Raw genomic sequence first — 19332 nt, 5'->3', positions numbered from 1 at the left:
TTTTCTTCTGCAATTGGATGGTTGTTAAAGAATTATTTGCCTTTTTTTTGGGAGAGGCTTTGTTGATAAAAATGAGGTTGCTACCACTTTGGGAATAGGGCCTCTGCAGCAAAAATGCAAATATTGCAGTATGAAGTGTGCTGAAATCTCCCTCTTACCAAGTCACAAGAGGAAATTGTAAATAAGATTGAATGGCAACTACTTTAAATGTCTGTTGCTCTCCCCCTCTTCAAAGTCTAACAATTAAACCAAATGGCTGCTTCAAAGTGAACATTTACATTCCAGCCCAAACTCCTGAGCAGTGGAGTTCATTGCTGAAGCTTCTGCAGTAACCTTGGCTGTCTCGTGCTGCTTCCCTGCACAGATCTGAGCATCTGTGCAGTGTGGAAGCCTGCTGGTTAGAAAGCACTGTGACAGCTCTTGCTTCATCTTTTAATTTAGCCTTTTATTTTTTTTTCCCACTCCTTCGTTGTATCCTGAAGGATCCTAAGTATTTTGATTAAATTTGTGTTCATGTGGAGAAGAATGAACTTCAGTGATATCTAAAGTCCTTACACGTATCACATCTTTGTTCCTGCCCTCTAAAACTCTTACTTTTACAGAAATGATCCTGCTGTTGCTCAGGTACATCATCACGTGGCCAAGGAGCACACTTTCTTGTGATAGAATAAGGTAAAGATGACAGAGCTTAAATACAGATACAGTAAACAGGTATTCTGAAACTATTTATAGAGAAATAGAGGAATAAAAGACTGCATAATAAACTCCATTTAGTTCTCCACCTGAAGGTGAGTCACAGGCTACAGTGAGAAGGAAAGGTTTGGAGAGATTTGACTGGTGCTGGAATGATAGATGGTTGTGGGTTGTTCCTCAGGGAGAATTGTCCCTCACAAAGGAATCCAGGGGTGAATGTAGCAGAGGTGAGATGTAGGAGTGTCTGCAGATGGCTTGAGAGCTCTGGAGCTGGCTCCTGAGGCTGTGGTGTGGTGCAAGGTAGTGAAATGTCTTCAGGAGACTGCTGAGGAGTCCCTGCTCTTTCCATTTGTGTGTTTGGTGGAAGGAAGGTGGTGAACAGGAATTCCAGCAAATGCTGGTGTTTGTGCAGAAAGCTGATGGTGTAGAACCTCTAATGTGCTGTAAGTAGAAGCAAGTTATTCTGTGTGAAACAGTTGCTAAAAGGAGGCTGATGGAGTGCTGTGTTTCAGGCCTCTTTAAAAAAGCTCAAAATAAAAAATGATCCTGTTCTCCAAGCTGAACAGCCCCAGCTCTGCCAGCCTGTCCTCACAGGAGAGATGCTCCAGCCCTCTGGTCAAAGTGATATTGTACAGAATTAGTGACTTGTATGACACTTGATTTTTAATAAAAGATACTAGCAATTATTTCAGCTTTTTATAAAGCACATCCTGAGACAAATGTGCAACTTGTCACATCCACTTCATGAACGTGATTGAAAAATTATCTTTAATGTTAAATACATAAATGATATACTGGTATTTTAAAAAGGTAAGTAAATTGGCTTTGTCTATAATTGATCCTATAATCTGTCTTATCTGAATTGATCTCTCTCTGCTTGCCATCCTGTGGGTCTGTTGTCTTTTCTAGTAGCATCTTGCAAGATTTTGAAGACCAGACTGTTGGTAGAATTTTACAGAGGTGGCTTATTGAACGTGGCAGATACTAAGCAGCCTTGAAATACTTCTTCATAAATACTGACTCTGAAATATCTTTTCCAAATACTGGAACATGCTGTGTTCCCCAGCTGTTTTATAGTTCCTGCTTGTGCCACTGCTTATGAATGCTTAATCTAGAGTTGCATTATTAAATATATTTCAAAAGCTCAAAATATAAATTAGCTAAAAAGACTGTGCCTGATGTTGCTGAATAAATGTACGAAACTTTAAATGTGACATGACTGGTGTGGCTGTGAGGGTCAGGATATGTTCTTCTGGAGCATTTTTTTCTTAGCTTCAGGGGAGTTGTTGGCTGTTGCTGGGTTGTTTTCCTAAATGGATTTCAGTGCCAGGCACTTGAGCTGACCTTCAGAAAGAGCACAAGTGCACTGCAGTGATGGAGAGAGAGCTTGGAAATAAATATTGGTAAGGGCACCATGAGCTGGGTTTTTGACCCGCAGCCTGTCTGGAAAGGAGGAGTTTGGACATGCACCACCCACTTATGGAGTGGACTTCAAAGTGCTGCTTTATGTGGGTCTCTGAGTGAGATCCTTGTGAAAATAAGGATGAGGGTTCTGCTTGTTGGAGAGGCTGCTGAGCAGCCAGGCTGTGGTCTTAAAGAGTAAAGCTGGATCTGCATTGGGTCGTTTTCAACAGCCTCACTAAACGCTAATGAGAAGTGCAGGAACTGCTGGGATAAAAAGCTACAAATCCCAGGCTGTGGCAGGTCTTGTCCTTGATTTATGCAACCCTGATAGCTGGAGTGGGCTTTAATATGACTAATATGGAGTAAAGCCTCTGTGTCCCCATCTTAAATTATGAACATGCTAAGTGTTATTTTAATTTGGTGTTAGATAGCATTTTTTTAAATATCAGGTTCTGCTTTTTGTTACAGGTTACATCTTAAGTGTTGTGCTCCTAACTTTACCAAGACAACACCTGGTTCAGCTTTACCTGTACTTTCTGACTGCACTGCTGCTTTATGCTGGGCACCAAATTTCCAGGTAAGGATAAATGGATTATTTTTTTTTAGCTTGGTTTGGACATTAGAAAAATAAGAATTATTTTGTTGATATTTTCTATAAATGGTTTTGTGGAGGCCTTTTTTCTATGTCAGACACCTAAATATATCTTGCTGTTCTTTGTCTTTGGAAAAGTTTACAGAATTAAATATGCAGTCAAGTAGTTCTTTGAAGTCATTGAAAAAAACACCAGGAATTTTGAGCTACTTGTCTGGGGAATGTAATGCCCACCCATCTAAGGAGAGAAAGCACTTACCACAAGCTGAGTGTGGCCTCTGATGCAGTAATCTAAGTTACTCAGTGGCTCAGCTGAAATGCTTTCAGCACTGGGGTGTTTTACACAGCAGACAGGATGTTACTTTTAGTTTCCTGGCACCTCAGGAGGGAGAGCAAATAGAGATCTGGAATCCACTAAAAGCAAAGTAGTAGTGGAATTTATTCTTAAAATGTATTACACAAATTTGCATTTACAGTGGATGCAGGTGTTTCGGATCTGACACACAGAGCAGGAGTCTGGAGAACTCTGAGTCAAAGAAGACAGAATCAACCATCTTCCTTTGGCCCCTGCTAAATGTGTTGAAAGCCAGTGTAAGCTTTCCTACTGACACAATGTTTAATTGGAACCAAAGACACTGCCATCACATTAAAGGCTTTGCATGGGAAGTTTTGAAAATATGGATTTAAGCCTGACTTATTTTGGTGCCTGCTGATGGGAAACATTTAAAAATGTGCTTTCAATTGATTTAATGGAAGTGGTAGTTTTGTTATTTCCACATCAAAATTGTTGTTCCAGAGCATTTGCTGGAATGTTTTTCTTGATATGTTGCAGTTCAGGGGAGTGTTAATGAAGGTTTTGTGATGATTTGACATGCCGCTGTTGTGGCTGTCAGAGCTGCAGTTAATGATTTCCTGGAAAGGATGAGTGTACAAGAGAGGAGTTATAGCCTCTTATTGCCTTGGTAGGAAGGAAAACAGGGTTTATTTGTCACCCTCAGGGGAGTCCTGAGTTGTTATAGATGGAGTTTCGGGGTGTTTCTTATAGGGTTATTTATTTGAAAAAGCAACCTAAACATTATTTAAGTGTTGAAGTAATAAATCCAGTAACAAATGCCCATCAGACAGAGGACTTTGGTGCAGAACATTTGCAGCTGGAGGTGTTTATGCCACCCCAGGTCTTTAAATTTTTTAGAAGAAAGAGAGATGTTATGCATTTGGTCGATACATTAAGGGACAGCACTGTGTTTGCTTCTAATACCTTGTTTGTATTTCTGTGTGATAGGAATTCTGACTTCTGTTGCTTTGTGAGTTTTGAGACTTAATAGGCTTTATTGTAACACATTTAGTAAATACTGCTTGGACTGTTCTGTGTGTTCCTACTAAGCTTTCTCTATTTGGTGCTCCTGGAGCGAGTTAATAAAGACTTTAATTAAATCTTGCATCAACTAGCACAAAAAATATATTTAATTAAAAGATGTCAGGGATTCAAATAGTCCAGCAGTATTCCCAAGGTATTTTGCAAGGCAAATATAGCTGCTGCCACTTCAAGTGAGCTTACCCTTTCCTTAGGCTGGTGTGGTTGGGAAGGAAGCAAAGTGCAAGGGGCTCTCAGCTGAAGCCTTTGTACAGTCAGGGAATCCTGTGTGGGGAGTGACACTTGAATTAGCCCCACAAAAGGATTTTTGAATCCCATTCGTTTCATGCTGAAAATAGTAAAATGTGACAGACATATCTGTTGGCAGAGCCATTCCTCTTATTGCCAAAGCTATCCAGTTCCAGCTTATGTTTCTGTTTAGCAGCCTGATCATTACAAGACATACAGTAGTCACATGTGCAAACTGTTTTGCAGTGTTTTTTGTTAGTAATTCTGCTCAGAGCTGAAAACTTCCAGGGACTTGCTTGCATGCACTACCAGTTGGGATGCTATTTAAGACCAATGAAGAGGTCTTATATTGAGGCCAGCTTGGTTAGTGCAAATTATAGAACAAGACCAGAATCATCTGGCACTTGTGACTCTGCAGTGTCCTGGAAATTCTGAGCTGTTGAAAGACTTCAGCTTTCAGTGCTTTTTTCCACCCCAGAAATAGCTTGCACTTCATCTGCAAGTCTGGGAATAAGATCATCTGAATTTTATAGTTAAGCTCTGACTTCAGACTTCCAGGTTTATGTGACCTTGACGAGTTACTTAATTTTTTAAAATGTTTTGTTTCCTTACCTGCTGAGCTGAGAATTACCTTAATGTGTAAAGATGGTTCAGGTAATATTTGTGAATACTTGGAGCACGCCAGAAGATGCTACATTTGTATGTAGCATGCTAACCTGGCAATTTGGGTGGAAATAACATACCATCTGTTTATGGAAAGAAGAGAAGTCAGCTTTAAAAACCCAAAATCCAATTTAATGAAATCGCTTTGCCTTAGGTTTCCTGCAGCAGTCTCCAATTTCAGGAGAAATTAGTTTAATAATGGAGTGGCACAGCACTAGGAACAGCTTGAGCTGGGTGCCTGCAGCCAGGGGCCCAGAGCACAGAGGTCACTGAGCCTTTGTACCCTCACAGTCAGTGCACCCATCCTGCATCCACTGTTTGTGTGCTTTGCACACACCCCTTGGTCCAGTGGTGGGTTTTGGTCTGGGATCTTCTTTTTCCATGTTGGATTCTTTCTCTGTCTCCAGGTGGGTGTTGGCTGCTTTTATCTGGCTGGGTTGCAGCTTCTGCTGAGTTGTGGCCTCCTTATCTTCCAGTTCACACTGGTCTCAGGGCCTCCCTTCATGTAACTGAGCAGAAATTCAAGATAAGTTTGACTTTTCTAGGTGGGAGCTTGGAGCTGGTGAGAGTTCAGAGCTTGTGGCCTAAAACTCCAGCAGCTTCAGCTACTTTAGCTAAGCAAAGCCACTCAGACAAAAGAATACAGTTAAAACACAACTGATTTACAACAGTCCTGCTTTTTTATTAAGCATTCCTCCTCACGTGTCAGAAGGAACTCACAGTCTTTAAATACAACCCTTAGTCTCACATACAACGTTTTTACAAGAAACAGGCACAATATAAGCAGAGTGAACAAGGTCACCACTGGATGGAGCATCTTAATATGGATTACACTGCTGTTGGTGACTACCCAAAGACAGTTTTCCACCATCGGTGTTGTGCCTCCTTCTTCACTATTTCCAAGAGATGATGCATCTCTTCTGCACTGAATGGTGACTAGAGTTTTTTGTCCATCATTTTGGCCACATTCCAGCAGTTGATACAGGTCATCAGGTTTTAGTGGCTTCCTCACCAGTGCAGGATTTATTCTGATGGGGATAGGTAGTAAATTTTAGCTTAAGTATAATTGGACTGTAACCATTGATTGGACATAATAGAAGCTGAATAATTAAAATTGCATCCCACAGTGTTTCTACAGTTAGAAGTAATTGAGTGATTATTTGTCCCTATAGTGATGCTGTTTACAAACATAAGATTACAAAGAGTTCTTACACAAACACATCATTTTCCAACATAGGCGAGTGCAGTTTCAGGGCTTTCTTTGGAATGTATTTCAAGTGACAGACATTTTGTTCAGTGTCAAAACAAATGTCTTGAGCTTTGATGGTTTTACTTTCACAAATAAATCCCTGTTGTTCTCCAGCAACACGCACATCAACATTGAGACTCTGCCATTTGATACTGTTTGTTGGGCCCATACTCAGCTCTGGTGGGTAGAGAGCAGTTCCATCACAATTCAATCCTAATGCAGGGATTGGATCTGTGGTGTATTCTGATGTGGTGCATATTGTTGAGGCAAAAGCTGTGCCATTATTACTCTGGAGCTATATGGGAAATTAGCTGGATACCACCACCATTGGAATTCTCTCTCAAAATCAGTTGTATTTTCTCAATTTTTTTTTTTTAATTTTAATGTGTAAGATACACCCTTCCCCTTCTCTTAATGGTTGTGACTACCATAGATTTTATCTACAGTTGTGCTTGAATGCAGCTAAGAACTAGTGCTAATTTCAGAAATTGTGGGATCAACTCCTCTCTTACCTGTGGAGGGCTGGTGGCTAAGCTCATTGTGCTGGGCAGTGAGGCAGTGGTTGGATCATGAGCTGTACTGGATTCACAACAAAAAATGAGGGCTGCTTCTTTGGGTTTTACAGAGCTTTAGGGGCTGAGTAACCCAGCCCCTAACAATCTGTGTGAATTAGCTCCTCTTTAGTCCTGTTAACTTTATACCACTCTGAATTGTGCATTGATTATGTACTTAGCCATGCAGCTGTGGTCATCTGGGTTAACAGCACCAAGAGTGGTGAGTGAGCTGTCCCACTTCATCTCTTCAGGGTATCAGTTCTTCATAGTGCCATCATTCATTAGCTGGCTGGTTACTCACCCCTCGCTTGACATGAGACTGGTGTATCCAATTTTCTTTCCCTAAAGCAGCAATGCATTTGTCCAGGGCTTTTATCCTCTAAGCAGAGTCGTAAATAAGTGAGTCTTAATTGATTGAGAGTTCCATGTAGTGGCCAAATTTCCTGGGGCCCCACCAGCTGTCCTAGTAATATATGGCCATTCCTCCTGGCACAAGGCCACTGTATGCTCTTTAGATAATTGAGCTGTACCATAAATCTTTTCTCAATTTTGCAATACCTTGGCCAAGGGCATCCCCTTTCCTGTGCTGAATTTGTTCCCTGTTATCAGAAAGAATAAAGAAAAAGCAGCACAAAAGATTGTCAGGGAGACCCTCCTGTGGAGTCATGAGGCCCAGAGGGGAGTGTAGGTGCAGCTGGATCCAGTCTTAGTGTCAGATTTGGCCAACAGTTTGTATCTGAAGGATTAGATTTCCCATTGCTGTGAGGGACTTGAACCCCATTGTTACGTGTGGAATTGAATCCCCTTTCTGTGTGCTCATTACTGTCTGATCAGGCTGTGCAGCTGTGAGTGAGCTGCAGTGGGGGGGCGACTCAAACACACCCCGACACTGAGAGTGACTCAAACCCACTGTAGAACCTTCCCCAATTCTGCCTGGGGAGTTTTAACACTCACCCTTCAATGCCTCCTGCTCCAGAGGTACCTGGTGAACTCACCTGATGCCAGCACTTGGGTATTGGGAGACAAGAAGTTGTGAAAGTGGTTTCCTGCAGCAGTCTCCAATTTCAGGAGAAATTAGTTTATTATTGGAGTGGCACAGCACTAGGAACAGCTTGAGCTGGGTGCCTGCAGCCAGGGGCCCAGAGCACAGAGGTCACTGAGCCTTTGTACCCTCACAGTCAGTGCACCCATCCTGCATCCACTGTTTGTGTGCTTTGCACACACCCCTTGGTCCAGTGGTGGGTTTTGGTCTGGGATCTTCTTTTTCCATGTTGGATTCTTTCTCTGTCTCCAGGTGGGTGTTGGCTGTTTTTACTTGGCTGGGTTGCAGCTTCTGCTGTGACCCAGAGCTCACACTGGTCTCAGGGCCTCCCTTCATGTAACTGAGCAGAAGTTCAAGATAAGTTCAGCTTTCCCAGGTGGAGCTTGCAGGTTGTGGCTGGAGACTCCAGCAGCTTCAGCTACTCATGCTGAGGAAAACTACTCAGACAAAAGAATGCAGTGTGAAAGAATGCAGTGAACTAAATTAATTTACCACAGTCCTGCCGCTGCTGACAAGGAAGGTGGATGCTGGTTTTATTTCATATGTAGTAGCACAAATGTCTTGATTAAAAGAATCACATTTCTTTTACCCATTTCCAGCAAAAAGCAGCTTGGGAAAAATAACTGATGCAGAATAGAAGTCATAAGATTAAACACACTGTTATTGCTGAAACTGGAGTTCACATAATTATCTTATTTCATGTTTTGCAGTTTTATTATGATTGTATCCCAGGTGTGTTGAGCCTCACAGAGCTTAAAATGAGAAGGGTGGGAGCAGGAGACTGAGTTGTTTCTTATGGACAAACTTAAAATACACTTAATTTTGAGATTGTCTGGAGACATTAGAAACCTATGAGAGTGTGTTTGATGTTGACAGTGCAGATTAATCACCCAAAGTAAATGTCAGCAGTATGAGTCAGGTCAGATAACCACTGTACCTTATGTCAGTCAATTATAAAGCATACTTTTAGTAACGGAAGACCTTCTTGTACTTCAGTAACAAAAAACTGATCACATGTGAAAAATGATCACCTTTGGAGCAGTTTAGTCATGGCTGTCCATGGGTACCTGTTAACAGGCAGGAGTTGGATTAAATGAGGCTGGGAATGCATCTGCAGAATGAACAGCAGGCAATCTGATCTAAGCTTTACTCTTAAATCCTGATTTTCCAAAGTAATGGAGTTTCAGTCATTTCATTAACTAGTAAATAATGATTTTAGCATTCTTGTTTTCTTACACTGCTGCAGTAAAGTGAACAATCCTCAAATGTAAAAGCTGGAGATTAATACAGTTTTAATTGATCAAAATTGAGTGCAGGCACTTGCTTTTTTCAGCATCTTGTATGGCACTGCAGCTGTTTGAGGCATCTTCTGATTGGTGTCTGTGCCAAAAGATCCTTGTGTTTGTACTGGTAATAGGAGAATCATTGCTTTCACTTTCCTCATTCAGCAATCAGCTAAAAATACTGTTTAAAAAATTTAGGAGATCTTAAAACATTGCTTCTCCAAACTGGTGGGCCTAAAACTCAGTTATAATTGAGACTTACTTAGAGAATTCAGCCAAGTGCAGACCTCTGTGCAGATGACTGAATCAGACAAGAGCAAGAAATGCAGCTCGAAGAAATTTGGGTCATCTCCAAGCACGTTCTGGTGTTGAAGAAGCAGCTTTGTTTGTGTCTCTTGGCTGAGTTGTGTAAGGTCATCTTGCTGCACTTGGTATCCTGGATGATTTTATAACCTGTTTCCTAACAAATATAGAAGAAACTTGATGTCTTCACTGCTTTCCTTCCAGCAGCTTAGGAATAGGCAGCGTTTCCAGCCAGAATTTGAGGGTGGAACATGATTTTGCTAAGACAAAAAGCCATCTCTAGCATCTTGCAAGTGCTGTTATTTTTTTTTCTCTCTTCTGTAACTGATGGATTTTCCTGTTTGTGTTGCTGATGCTTTCAGAAAGTGCTTTCTGCTGGTCCATATGATGTAAATAAATAAAAATAACCCCTTTGCCCAAATGATTACAACCTTATGGATTTTGGAAGGTGGGGAAAAAGCACTTCTGCTTAGCTTTATGTGGAGAACAGAGGGAAGATTTCTGTCTAGAATTGTCATTTTAGGTGCTTTTTCAGTCCTCATGTGCTTTTAATTGTAGGTTGCAGTCTAAAGAACTCATTTCAACATACCTCACATATACTATGATACTTGAAAAGCTGCTCTGAGTAGGCAGTGTTGTCAGCTATGAAGAACAGGCTTTGAAGTGTTTGTTTTAGTACTTTGAGATTTATATCTTGAATTCCAGAGATTTTTTGCAAGTGAAAATGTGAATACCTTTGCTTGGAGTAGCAAGTTAATCCTAGGAGGAGGGTATATTCCCACATTTCTGGGGAGAAGTGAATGTAGCACTAAATTGCATCTATTTCTGCACTAAGATAAAAAGGGCAGTTCTTCTCTTGGCTGTGGTTTCCAGTCTTGTTTTGCTGTGCTTTTGTCTGCATCTGCTCCCAGCAAGTGTGGCTGGCCTCAGTGATAAAAATAAACACGGAATAACTGAATTGCCCCTCGAGCAAACAGACTCTGTGAGCTCCGTGCGGGGTCAGACCGAGTGTGTCTGTCTGGCATTCCTGGGATGTGATGCAGGTAGATGTGAGTCCTGGACAGGATCAGCCAGGAACAAACTCGGGGTTTTGTGCTGCTGAGGCCAGGGCTGGTGGTGCTCTGAGGAGGGTGGAGCTGCCCTGGAGTGGAGCAGGGAGGGTCACAGGGCATGGCAGGAAAACGGGCTGGATGTGGAAGGTTGGGAGTGTTGCCTGCTGTCTCCTGGCAGGGGATTAAGGAGCCACTGCAGAATTCCTGCTGTGCTGGTCCAGGATCAGCTTCTGAAGGTGTGAAATGCCAGCTCTTTGTGTGAGGTTCATGTTTGAATTCTGTTGATGTGTTAACCTACTCAAGGGCAGAGCCCATGGATGACCAGCAACAGCAGAAACCTGCCCAGGGTCCTTGGGTTCTTCCCTTGCACTTTGACTGCCAGAGCCCCCCCTGCCAGCCCACCTTTTCTGAGGGGAATTACAGATCTTCAGGCTCTCTTCTGTCTGTCAATAGTGTTCTATCAGTTTGTGGGTATCTGGTAGGATAGAACTAAACTTCTAAAATGTGTTGGACAAAAGGGTGATGTAGCAGCTCTGTTCCTGACTCGACTCCATGACTATTGTCTATTGCTTTTCCTTCATACTTATATTTTAATTGAATATAAAGAACTTCTTAAGTGCAAAATACTGTAAGCATTGAATTGGAATATCTCTCTGTCAAGCTTTCATATTTTTTTTTCACATGTTGCTGGTGGGACAAGAAATTATTGTTAGGAAGAAAAACACTTAATAAGGATACTTAAAAATGGAATGGTGCCTAAGAGGCTTTGTCAATAAGCAGTTTTGAGGCCACGCTCTGAAGAACAGCTTAGATGTCCCTAAGGATTTTTACAGCTCTGCCAGTGAGTCTAATTACAGATAATTCTGCTCTTGCTCAAGTCATGCCTCAGTTGGATCCTTCCATCAGCTCGGCTGCTGGAACAGCAGTGTTAATATTGCTTTTTGCAATTTAATTAATTGGCTGTGATGTACACTGAAGTTACATATATGTGGAATGAATAAATTGCTTCTTGTCTCAATCAGATGGATCATAATAATTTGTGGGTCTGTGTTTTTTAGGGATTATGTGAGGAGCGAACTGGAATCAGGCTATGAAGGACCAATGTACCTGGAGCCTCTCTCCATGAACCGTTTCATGACTGCTTTAGTAGGTAAGTGCTTCAAATAATTGAGAGGTGAGGGCTCTAATTCTCTTCATTGGAACACATGCATGTTTTACCTCTTTGTTTCAAATCTTTTATTACTTGTTGTGATTCTTATTAATATGCAAGAGGCATGGGAGGACAGCTGGATCCTGCCTGGCTTTTTCTGTGCCACTGATTTACCAATACCCCATACTTGCAGCTCTGAAATATTTTCCAGGTCTGTTTATTATGCTTTGCCTCTGTTATTCTCAGCCTATGCAGTCTGATTCAAAGCAACTGGAGTGTCTATAATAACCTTCATGTGGAAAGTACTGTAGAAATTTCAATAGTTATGTGCATTTGTAGTGTTTTTGTCAGTTCACGTGTTGTAGACATAAATTCTTCATAGGCTTTATAGCTAAACAATGTCGTTTTCTTACAAAATCTGATGAAATGCATTGATGGGTGTGAGCATGGGACTACAGACTACTGGTTTTTTTTACAGAGTCCTGAGGATATTTCTAATTAAAGAGTTAAGGAACAACAAGTCAAACACATTTAAGTTTTGATTTTTTGTTTGTTTGTTTTGTTTGTTTGATTGTTTTGATAAGTTTGATTAATGGCAGAGGTAACTTCCCTACCTAAAAATCCCAAATAAATAATGAAGAATTGGACTTCCCAGAGTGCTTCCGTACCCTTTGAACTTTGACTGGAAGAGAAGAAATTCACCGTTAAGGTTGCTACACCAAACCATATGTTCTCCTGAGAGGATACTGGAATACACACACACACACACACACACACACACACCCCATGTGTATTTTAAAATGAAGCCTGAGACAAGCTTGCAAGAAAAATCTTCCATAATTCCTTTCACTAAGATCTATGGTTTCCATCAGACTATTGACAGATTTAGTCAGCCATGTACTATTGTTGGCAAAACTCAGCTGCTTTCTGTTTACTTGCAGCTGCTACTGGCAGATAAAAATGGGTTTACCACTTTACAGTATGTTAGGTCTGACAGAATTTGCCCATCTCCTCTTTGCCTGCATCCTTACTTTCAAGTGTTGCATTTGTCTTTGATTTTAGTATTTTCAATAGAAGTAACACTGGTAATTTTCAAGGAAAAATTATTTAGATATAATTTCCTCTCTCTTCTGAATGTCTAGGTATACTTTCTTGTCTTGTCAAATGATGCCGAAGTACAGCTAAAGCTTTTGGCATGTTTTTTATGAGAAAATGTTTGTAATTAGTCCTGTGAATCTCTCCCAGGTGCAGTGCAGGGTTCCATGGTAAAGCAGAATCCCTCAGAAAGTTTCACAAAGCATCTTGCAGGCCTGGGCAGGAAGAGATCAGGAGGCATTGTGTCATTCAGTAACACTTGAAAACTAAACCAAGAGTCAAACCCAGCACGTTGCATCTAGGTTTTAATAGGCACTAAAAACAAGTGAGAAGAAGATAACGGTTTTATTCAATACAGTTTTGGGTTGTAGTGGGTATCTGACTAAAGTGTCCCCTTATTGTAATTGTGTTTCAGAAATAGGTGCTTTTGACTGTACTAGCAAATGTTTGTGTGTTAACACATTTAATATCCCCATTCTTAATTGTCCTTATTCTTTCAAGCCAACTTGAAAATGTAATTTTGGTCTTGATGACAAGCAGTCATCTTTGGGGAAGACTTGTGAAAGTGGTCTGTGAGGCTTGACAGTGTTTTGTATAAATATGAAATGTTTTCATTTGTTGTATACAAGATTTGTTGTATACAAGGTTATTAATTCAGTGGAGTTTCAGGAATACAGAGCACTGAGTGGTGTCATCTTCACAGCAAAATGAATGTACAGGTGCTTTGCTCCATCTTTTTCTCACACATTCTGGCAGGGTGCTGTGCTGCAGCCCTGCTGACAGGCACCAAAGCAGGTGCATGAGGGAATGGAATAAAGGTGCTACTGGTACAGCTCTTGTTCCTGAAGTTCTGGTCAGAATTAAGGGAATGATGTACAGTATCAGTTGCTTCACAAAAGTAACCTTCGTTAATGCTTTTATTCATTAATACTTTCTGAATGGGATCCCACACTCATTTCTTCCCCTGCATTTAAGTCAGTCTGATGACTGTTGTCTAGGGATAAGAATGTCTCCCTAAGTGCTGGATGGAAGAAATAATTGTCTTTTGAGATGGCCCCTTGGATGAGTGAGCCACTTTGGAGCACATCATCTGTGAACTTTGCAAAGCTGCTGTGTGGTTTTGCAAAATGATGCTACTGTGAAGACTTGCTTATTCTTATGGCACAGTAATGGGGTTTTATATTAACTTTGGGTTACCTTGTTTTTGAGTAAGTCACTGATGTAGGCAAGGGAGTTTGTTAACATCAGCTTTCTAAAGTTGTGAATGAAATAAAGATGCTTCTCTACTCCAAGTGGCTGTACCATGTCAGCTTTCTTGTAGAACGTTTTCCATTAGCTTATGAGCTGAGAGGCTCTGGCTACATGTCAGCAATGTTTAATGTGTCTGTGGAGGTTTGGGGAAGGGAAAAGAATGGGCAGGAAGTTCACACAGTGGATTTCTTCCTTATTGCCTCATTCCCTAGCAGAGGACCCTGGTTGGTGTGTTCCAGGGGGTGTTACAGCTGGTGGGTTCATTAGCTGTGCCTGTCAGTTTTCAGGCCCCAGCATTTCAGTTTCCAGGTTGCAAACATTCACCTGGATTTCATAGTCATAGCAGATACCTCGAGTGTTAAAATCTGTGATTTGATGTGAGGTTACTTTCTCTGGCTGGTCCTGCTGTCTGATGTTGATGACTGATGCTGTGCAGCCCCATCTGCAGATAAAGTTTGATTTACTGCAGAGAGAGATTGACTGTCCTGAACTAAGGTGCTGTTACCCCAGTTTAAAATGGGAAGCACCATCACTCAAAGCTCCATTGGAGACATTCGTGCCTTTCCTGCAGGGCTTGAGAATTGACAAGGTGCACACTTCAGGGAGGAGGTTGGAGAAAGTGCTCCATGTATTTCCTTTGATGGTCTGTACAATTCTCCTTCCCATGACAAATTACTTTTGATCAGTGTTTAAATTAAAAGGGTGGGAGGACCAGAGCTGAGCAGGGACGAGCAGCACACTCCACACATGGCTGTTGGAGGAAAGCAGGTTCTGCTGTTTACTGAGACTGCACTCAGGCTCTGATTTGTGATCAGAGAGCTCCAGAGTCATCCCAGAGAGCCCTGGATTGTTTAATGTGGTGCTGCTGCAGTGTTTGATTTCAGATGACAACACTCTTATTAAATGCTGAGGAACACAGTGGATGCTGGTGTTTGTGCCCCTTTGTGTGTGAAGCCGAGTTGCCGTAGTTACCGTGAGTCGCAGAAATCCTCGCAAGCTGCCTGCCAGGCTCCTGAATATGACAGCACAGCAGTGAGCTGCTGCTGTCTTAAATAGGGTTGTAGCAACGTGTGTGTGGGCAGAGAACAACAAAGCACAGGGAGAATGCTTCAGAGCTGGAGTCTGCTGAACATTTAAAGAGATGAGTTAGAGTAACTTTCTGGGAGGCTCAGAAGACCCAGGATGCTGATAGTGTCGTGCTGAGAGCAAGGGTGCTTCTTCTGCAGAGACATCTGCTAATTCAGAAATACATCTATCAAATTGACAATAGGAATTTAACTTGAAAGGGGACGGTGGGAAGGAGGGAGAACTTTGTATGCTTAAGTAGTAGAGATGAGAGATAACTGCAACTGAGCTGAAAGCAATTTTGAAAGCAGAAGTCCTTCCCTAGGAAGGGAAGCTTGGCAGAATGAAAGCAAAACCCTGGTGCTGCTGTTTCTCCTCTGGCAGCTTCCCTCCCCAGCCCATCCAGAAGGGCTTACAAGGTCAGTGAGCTCATGTGAGCACATGGAGCTCATGCTGACCTAGAGATGTTACTGGCCTTGGTCTGGTTCCTCTCTTTTCCTAAGGCCAGCTCCTGGTTTCAGGGAAAGTTACGAAATGCAAACATGGAAGTAGTTCCAAACCAGGGCATTAGCACTTGAATTTAGTACCACATATTGTGGCATTTGGATATAAATTAGCATAGATGATGAAGAAGGGTCTGTTTTCAAATAGTATGCCATAAATTTCTTCCTTACTGCAAAAGGATGGGTGAGGATTGTTCTTACCCAGGCAATGTGCATTTTACCCCATTCAGTTTCTTCTGGGATTAAGGGTGCAACTTCAGTGTCTCTGATGGGAGCAGTTGTACTGAAGTGATCTTTGTGCTTTAGAAATACCCCCCTCCAAATCTATGGGTGTGGGGGGGAGATGTGCTCATGCTTGTGTCCCCACCAGCTATTAAAGAGAATTTAGTTGTTAATTATCTGTCACTTGCAAGCTTCAGTGATCATTCTGAGCAACTGCCTCAGGGCGTTATGAAATTATTGAAGTCTCAGCTGCTGACCTGGCTGTTCTCCTGTTGCTGTTCTTGGTCAGTAATTCCTCTTGACAGTGTAAATATTGTTGCTCTAAAAGCCATTTGGGACCTCTGATTGCTTTTTTTGTGTAGGTCAGGATGAAATAGTGTAGCTGGGTTTCAGAAAAGCTGCTGTGTGTACAGATACTGATGGGATTTCAGCTGAGCTGGGGATGGTGAGGAAAAAGGGGGCTGGCTTGTTGAGTTATCCTCTGTATGATTTATTCCTGGGGCTTTATTAATCTGATTCTGCATGTGTTTTGGTTTTACAGCTGGCTAATCTGAGAAGTGAAAGCATTTTGGAAAGGGTAACTTTAGTGACCCAGCAAAAGACACGGAGAGGAGCCTGGTTTCGTAACAGAGATGTCCTAGTTAGAACCATCATAATATGCTGGCTGTTGATAACGGTGTTCTGGAAAGATAACGTATTAAAAATACGCTTTTTCCTGAAGGGGATAATCAGCTTGGTTCTGAACTGCTGTGTCGCGTTTCCAGGGCAGCTGGTGGTGTGCACGCTCTGCTCCTGCGTCATGAAGACCAAGCAGATCTGGCTCTTCTCCGCGCACATGCTCCCTCTGCTGGCTCGGCTCTGCCTCGTCCCGCTCGAGACCATCGTCATCATCAACAAATTCGCCATGATTTTCACCGGCTTGGAAGTTCTTTACTTCCTGGCGTCAAATCTTCTGGTGCCCTATAACTTGGCAAAGTCTGCGTACAGAGAGCTGGTCCAGGTAGGGTGGTGGATGCAACCATTCTGTTTTTTCTCTGCCTTTTATGCAGGAAAGAAGTAAAAAAACCACCACTTTAGCTGTCTTCTGTGCACCTCTGTTTGTGTGCTAACTCATCCTTTCTTAGCCAACCAAATCAGCTCCTATCCATAGCATCTTCTTTCTTTGATTTATGTTAGTTTTGGATGTGTGAGCAGTTAAGACAGGAGCCTGAATTATGCTGCTTGCCAGCTGAGCATGGCCACTTTGCTTGGACTTTGCTTATTCCTTCCCAAATCCAGGCTAAAAGACAAGATTGTGTCACGCTGGAATTTATTTGCAGCCTTATTAAGTGAGGAAGGTAATCCCCGGGCATTCATTGTAGTAGCTGTTCATTTCAAGAAACACTTTCTGTATGAAAAGTGTTTGTAATTATAGAAGTGTTAAATTGTGAGTGACAGTGAAGCTGATTTGACTCTAATAATCTCTGATTTGAAAAGTCTGTGGTATTTTCTTTAGAGCAGACACATCACTGAGGCCTCGAACAGGAAGACTGATCTGACGTGTCCATTTTCTTAATGCTCTGACATCTGATAAAAGTTTAGTTCAAAGGACACTTTATCTGTGGTACAGAAGCATCACATTTCCTGTATTTTTATATAATATATAGATATATATGTAAATATATAGATATATATGTGTAGACATCCTTCTGTATATTTCAGTATAAAAATACTGATGCATGCTTGGCTTTTGACTGAGCCACTGTTTCAGCTTTCATCACTGCCTGGATTTTTTCTCAAACCAAGGCACTTGGGTTTTTTTGCCTTCTGCTCTTCAGTCCAGAAGCAGTCTGAAAACTAACTTGTTAAGCTCTTTCAAAACCTTCTTTAAAGCTCTTGTTTGCTGTCATATCTGTCATACACAAACAAAAACTTGGCAGCAGGAGGTGTGTGCTGTGCCAAGGTCTCAGCCTGTCTCATGTTGATCATTGGTGTCTGGTTATTTATTTTCTATGTAGTTGGTCTTTAGAGCAGGATTATCCTTCTGTGTTTGTACAGCACCTAGCATTGGTCTGACCTCATCCATGGAATCACAGATTTGTTTAGGTTGGAAAGGAACTCTGAGCTCATCGAGTCCAGGCACTCAAACATGCCCCTTAGTGCCACATTTATATATCTTGTAAATCCACCCAGGGATGGTGACTCCACCACTGCCCTGGACAGCCTCTTCCAATGCCTGACCACCCTCTTGTACCGTTTTGCCCGGGGGTTTCGAGCTGATCTGATGAGCTCTCAACACCCCAACATTACACCCCTGAATAGCTCAGCATTCTTTGGAAGGCATAAAAGGAGCAGGAGGCTGATGTGACAGCGTCAGGAACAAAAAAGGTTTAATAAAGGCAAAATAACAAACTCGATCCAGGTGCCATAGACCTGTGCTCCTGGTAAAGACACCTCACAAAAGCCATTTGGCTTCTTTGTTCTGTCCTTTTCTACTCAATGGCCCAGGCGGGACCTTTTGGCTTATGGCCAGTTAGCTGTCCCCAAACTTGAGGTGAAGCCCCCAAGGTCCTGTCAGTGACTTTTCTACCTGATCACTGGGAGAAAGTTCTGGGCTCTTTCGGTTTTGGGGGACAGAGGAAGGTTCTGTCACTCTGTCCATAGGGGGTCCATTCCTACACCCTCTCAGTGAAGAAACTTTTCCTGATATCCAGTCAAAGCATCCCCTGGCTTGTAGATTAACTGATTAAAAAAATTAATTTGGGAGCTGACTGGCAAAGCTTTAATATCCTGTTTTCCAGTGAGAATAGAAATACCATGCTTACTGTGTGTGAGTGGCAACATTTGGGGTAAAACAGTTGCATGTCTGTACAGCTCAAAGCCTTGCAAAAGGTTGGAACCAGCACTTCTATTTTCCATGTACTTGAATGGATGCACAGTTTGGCTCCCTGAAGTCAAATTCAGATTAAATGTGGATATGAGACCTGTATCTATGTTTTATTAGACATGTTTAAAGCACTTTAAAATCTTGCAAATGTTTTAATTGCAAATACATTCCAGGTTGAAGGGAGAAAATAGTTGTTTCTTGCTGATTGTTTGTTTGTTTGTCAGAATTGAGCTCTAAATATTGCTGTTAACCCAGGTCTCCTCATCTCTGGAATTGCTTGTGTCCCCCCTGCCCCGTCCCAGTATTTCAAGTCTTTCCATGCCAGGCTGTATTACAGTAATCCTGAGGAAGTATTCCTTGTATCCCTGGCCTTTGGACACTGATCATACTCTTTCTCCTGGCTTTTTATGCAGAGGGCATAAAGTGTTTTTCCCTTGGGAATACAGAAAAAATGGCAGAAAATTTGTCATGTGGCGCTGGGTTTATAAGAATGTTGGATGCTGTTTTTCTAAACACATGTAATAAGAGTTGCAGTGAATAGTTGTGAGTGGTTTTCACTTTGTACTGGCAAAACCCAGGATTTTTGTTTTAAGAACTTGCTGCTCTTCCCTTCTGTTCCTGAAACAGCAGAAAAAACATCAGCTCGTGGTGTGTTCATGTACCTGGTTGCAACTCTGCCACAAATCGAGCCTAGATGGATGTTTATTCCAGAGGAGGATATTGCCATTCCATCTGGAATGCT

General features: G+C 41.9%; 1 protein-coding gene across 4 annotated transcripts in view; it reads left to right on the top strand.

Annotated features, from left to right (window-relative positions):
* The window catches only part of RNF145 (ring finger protein 145), a 47193-nt gene that overhangs the window by 15591 nt on the left and 12270 nt on the right, over positions 1 to 19332 (top strand). For all 4 annotated transcript variants that reach the window (XM_038149840.1, XM_038149844.1, XM_038149841.1 and 1 more), the window contains exons 3-5: positions 2566 to 2674; positions 11497 to 11588; positions 16489 to 16724. In XM_038149840.1, the coding sequence (XP_038005768.1) occupies positions 2566 to 2674; positions 11497 to 11588; positions 16489 to 16724 (437 nt within the window). The remainder of the gene's footprint in view (positions 1 to 2565; positions 2675 to 11496; positions 11589 to 16488; positions 16725 to 19332) is intronic.

The sequence above is a fragment of the Motacilla alba genome, chromosome 13 (genome assembly GCF_015832195.1).
Source record: "Motacilla alba alba isolate MOTALB_02 chromosome 13, Motacilla_alba_V1.0_pri, whole genome shotgun sequence".
NCBI lineage: Eukaryota > Metazoa > Chordata > Aves > Passeriformes > Motacillidae > Motacilla > Motacilla alba.
Note: the sequence above shows the minus strand (reverse complement) of the source record. Positions and strands in the feature narration are given on the sequence as shown.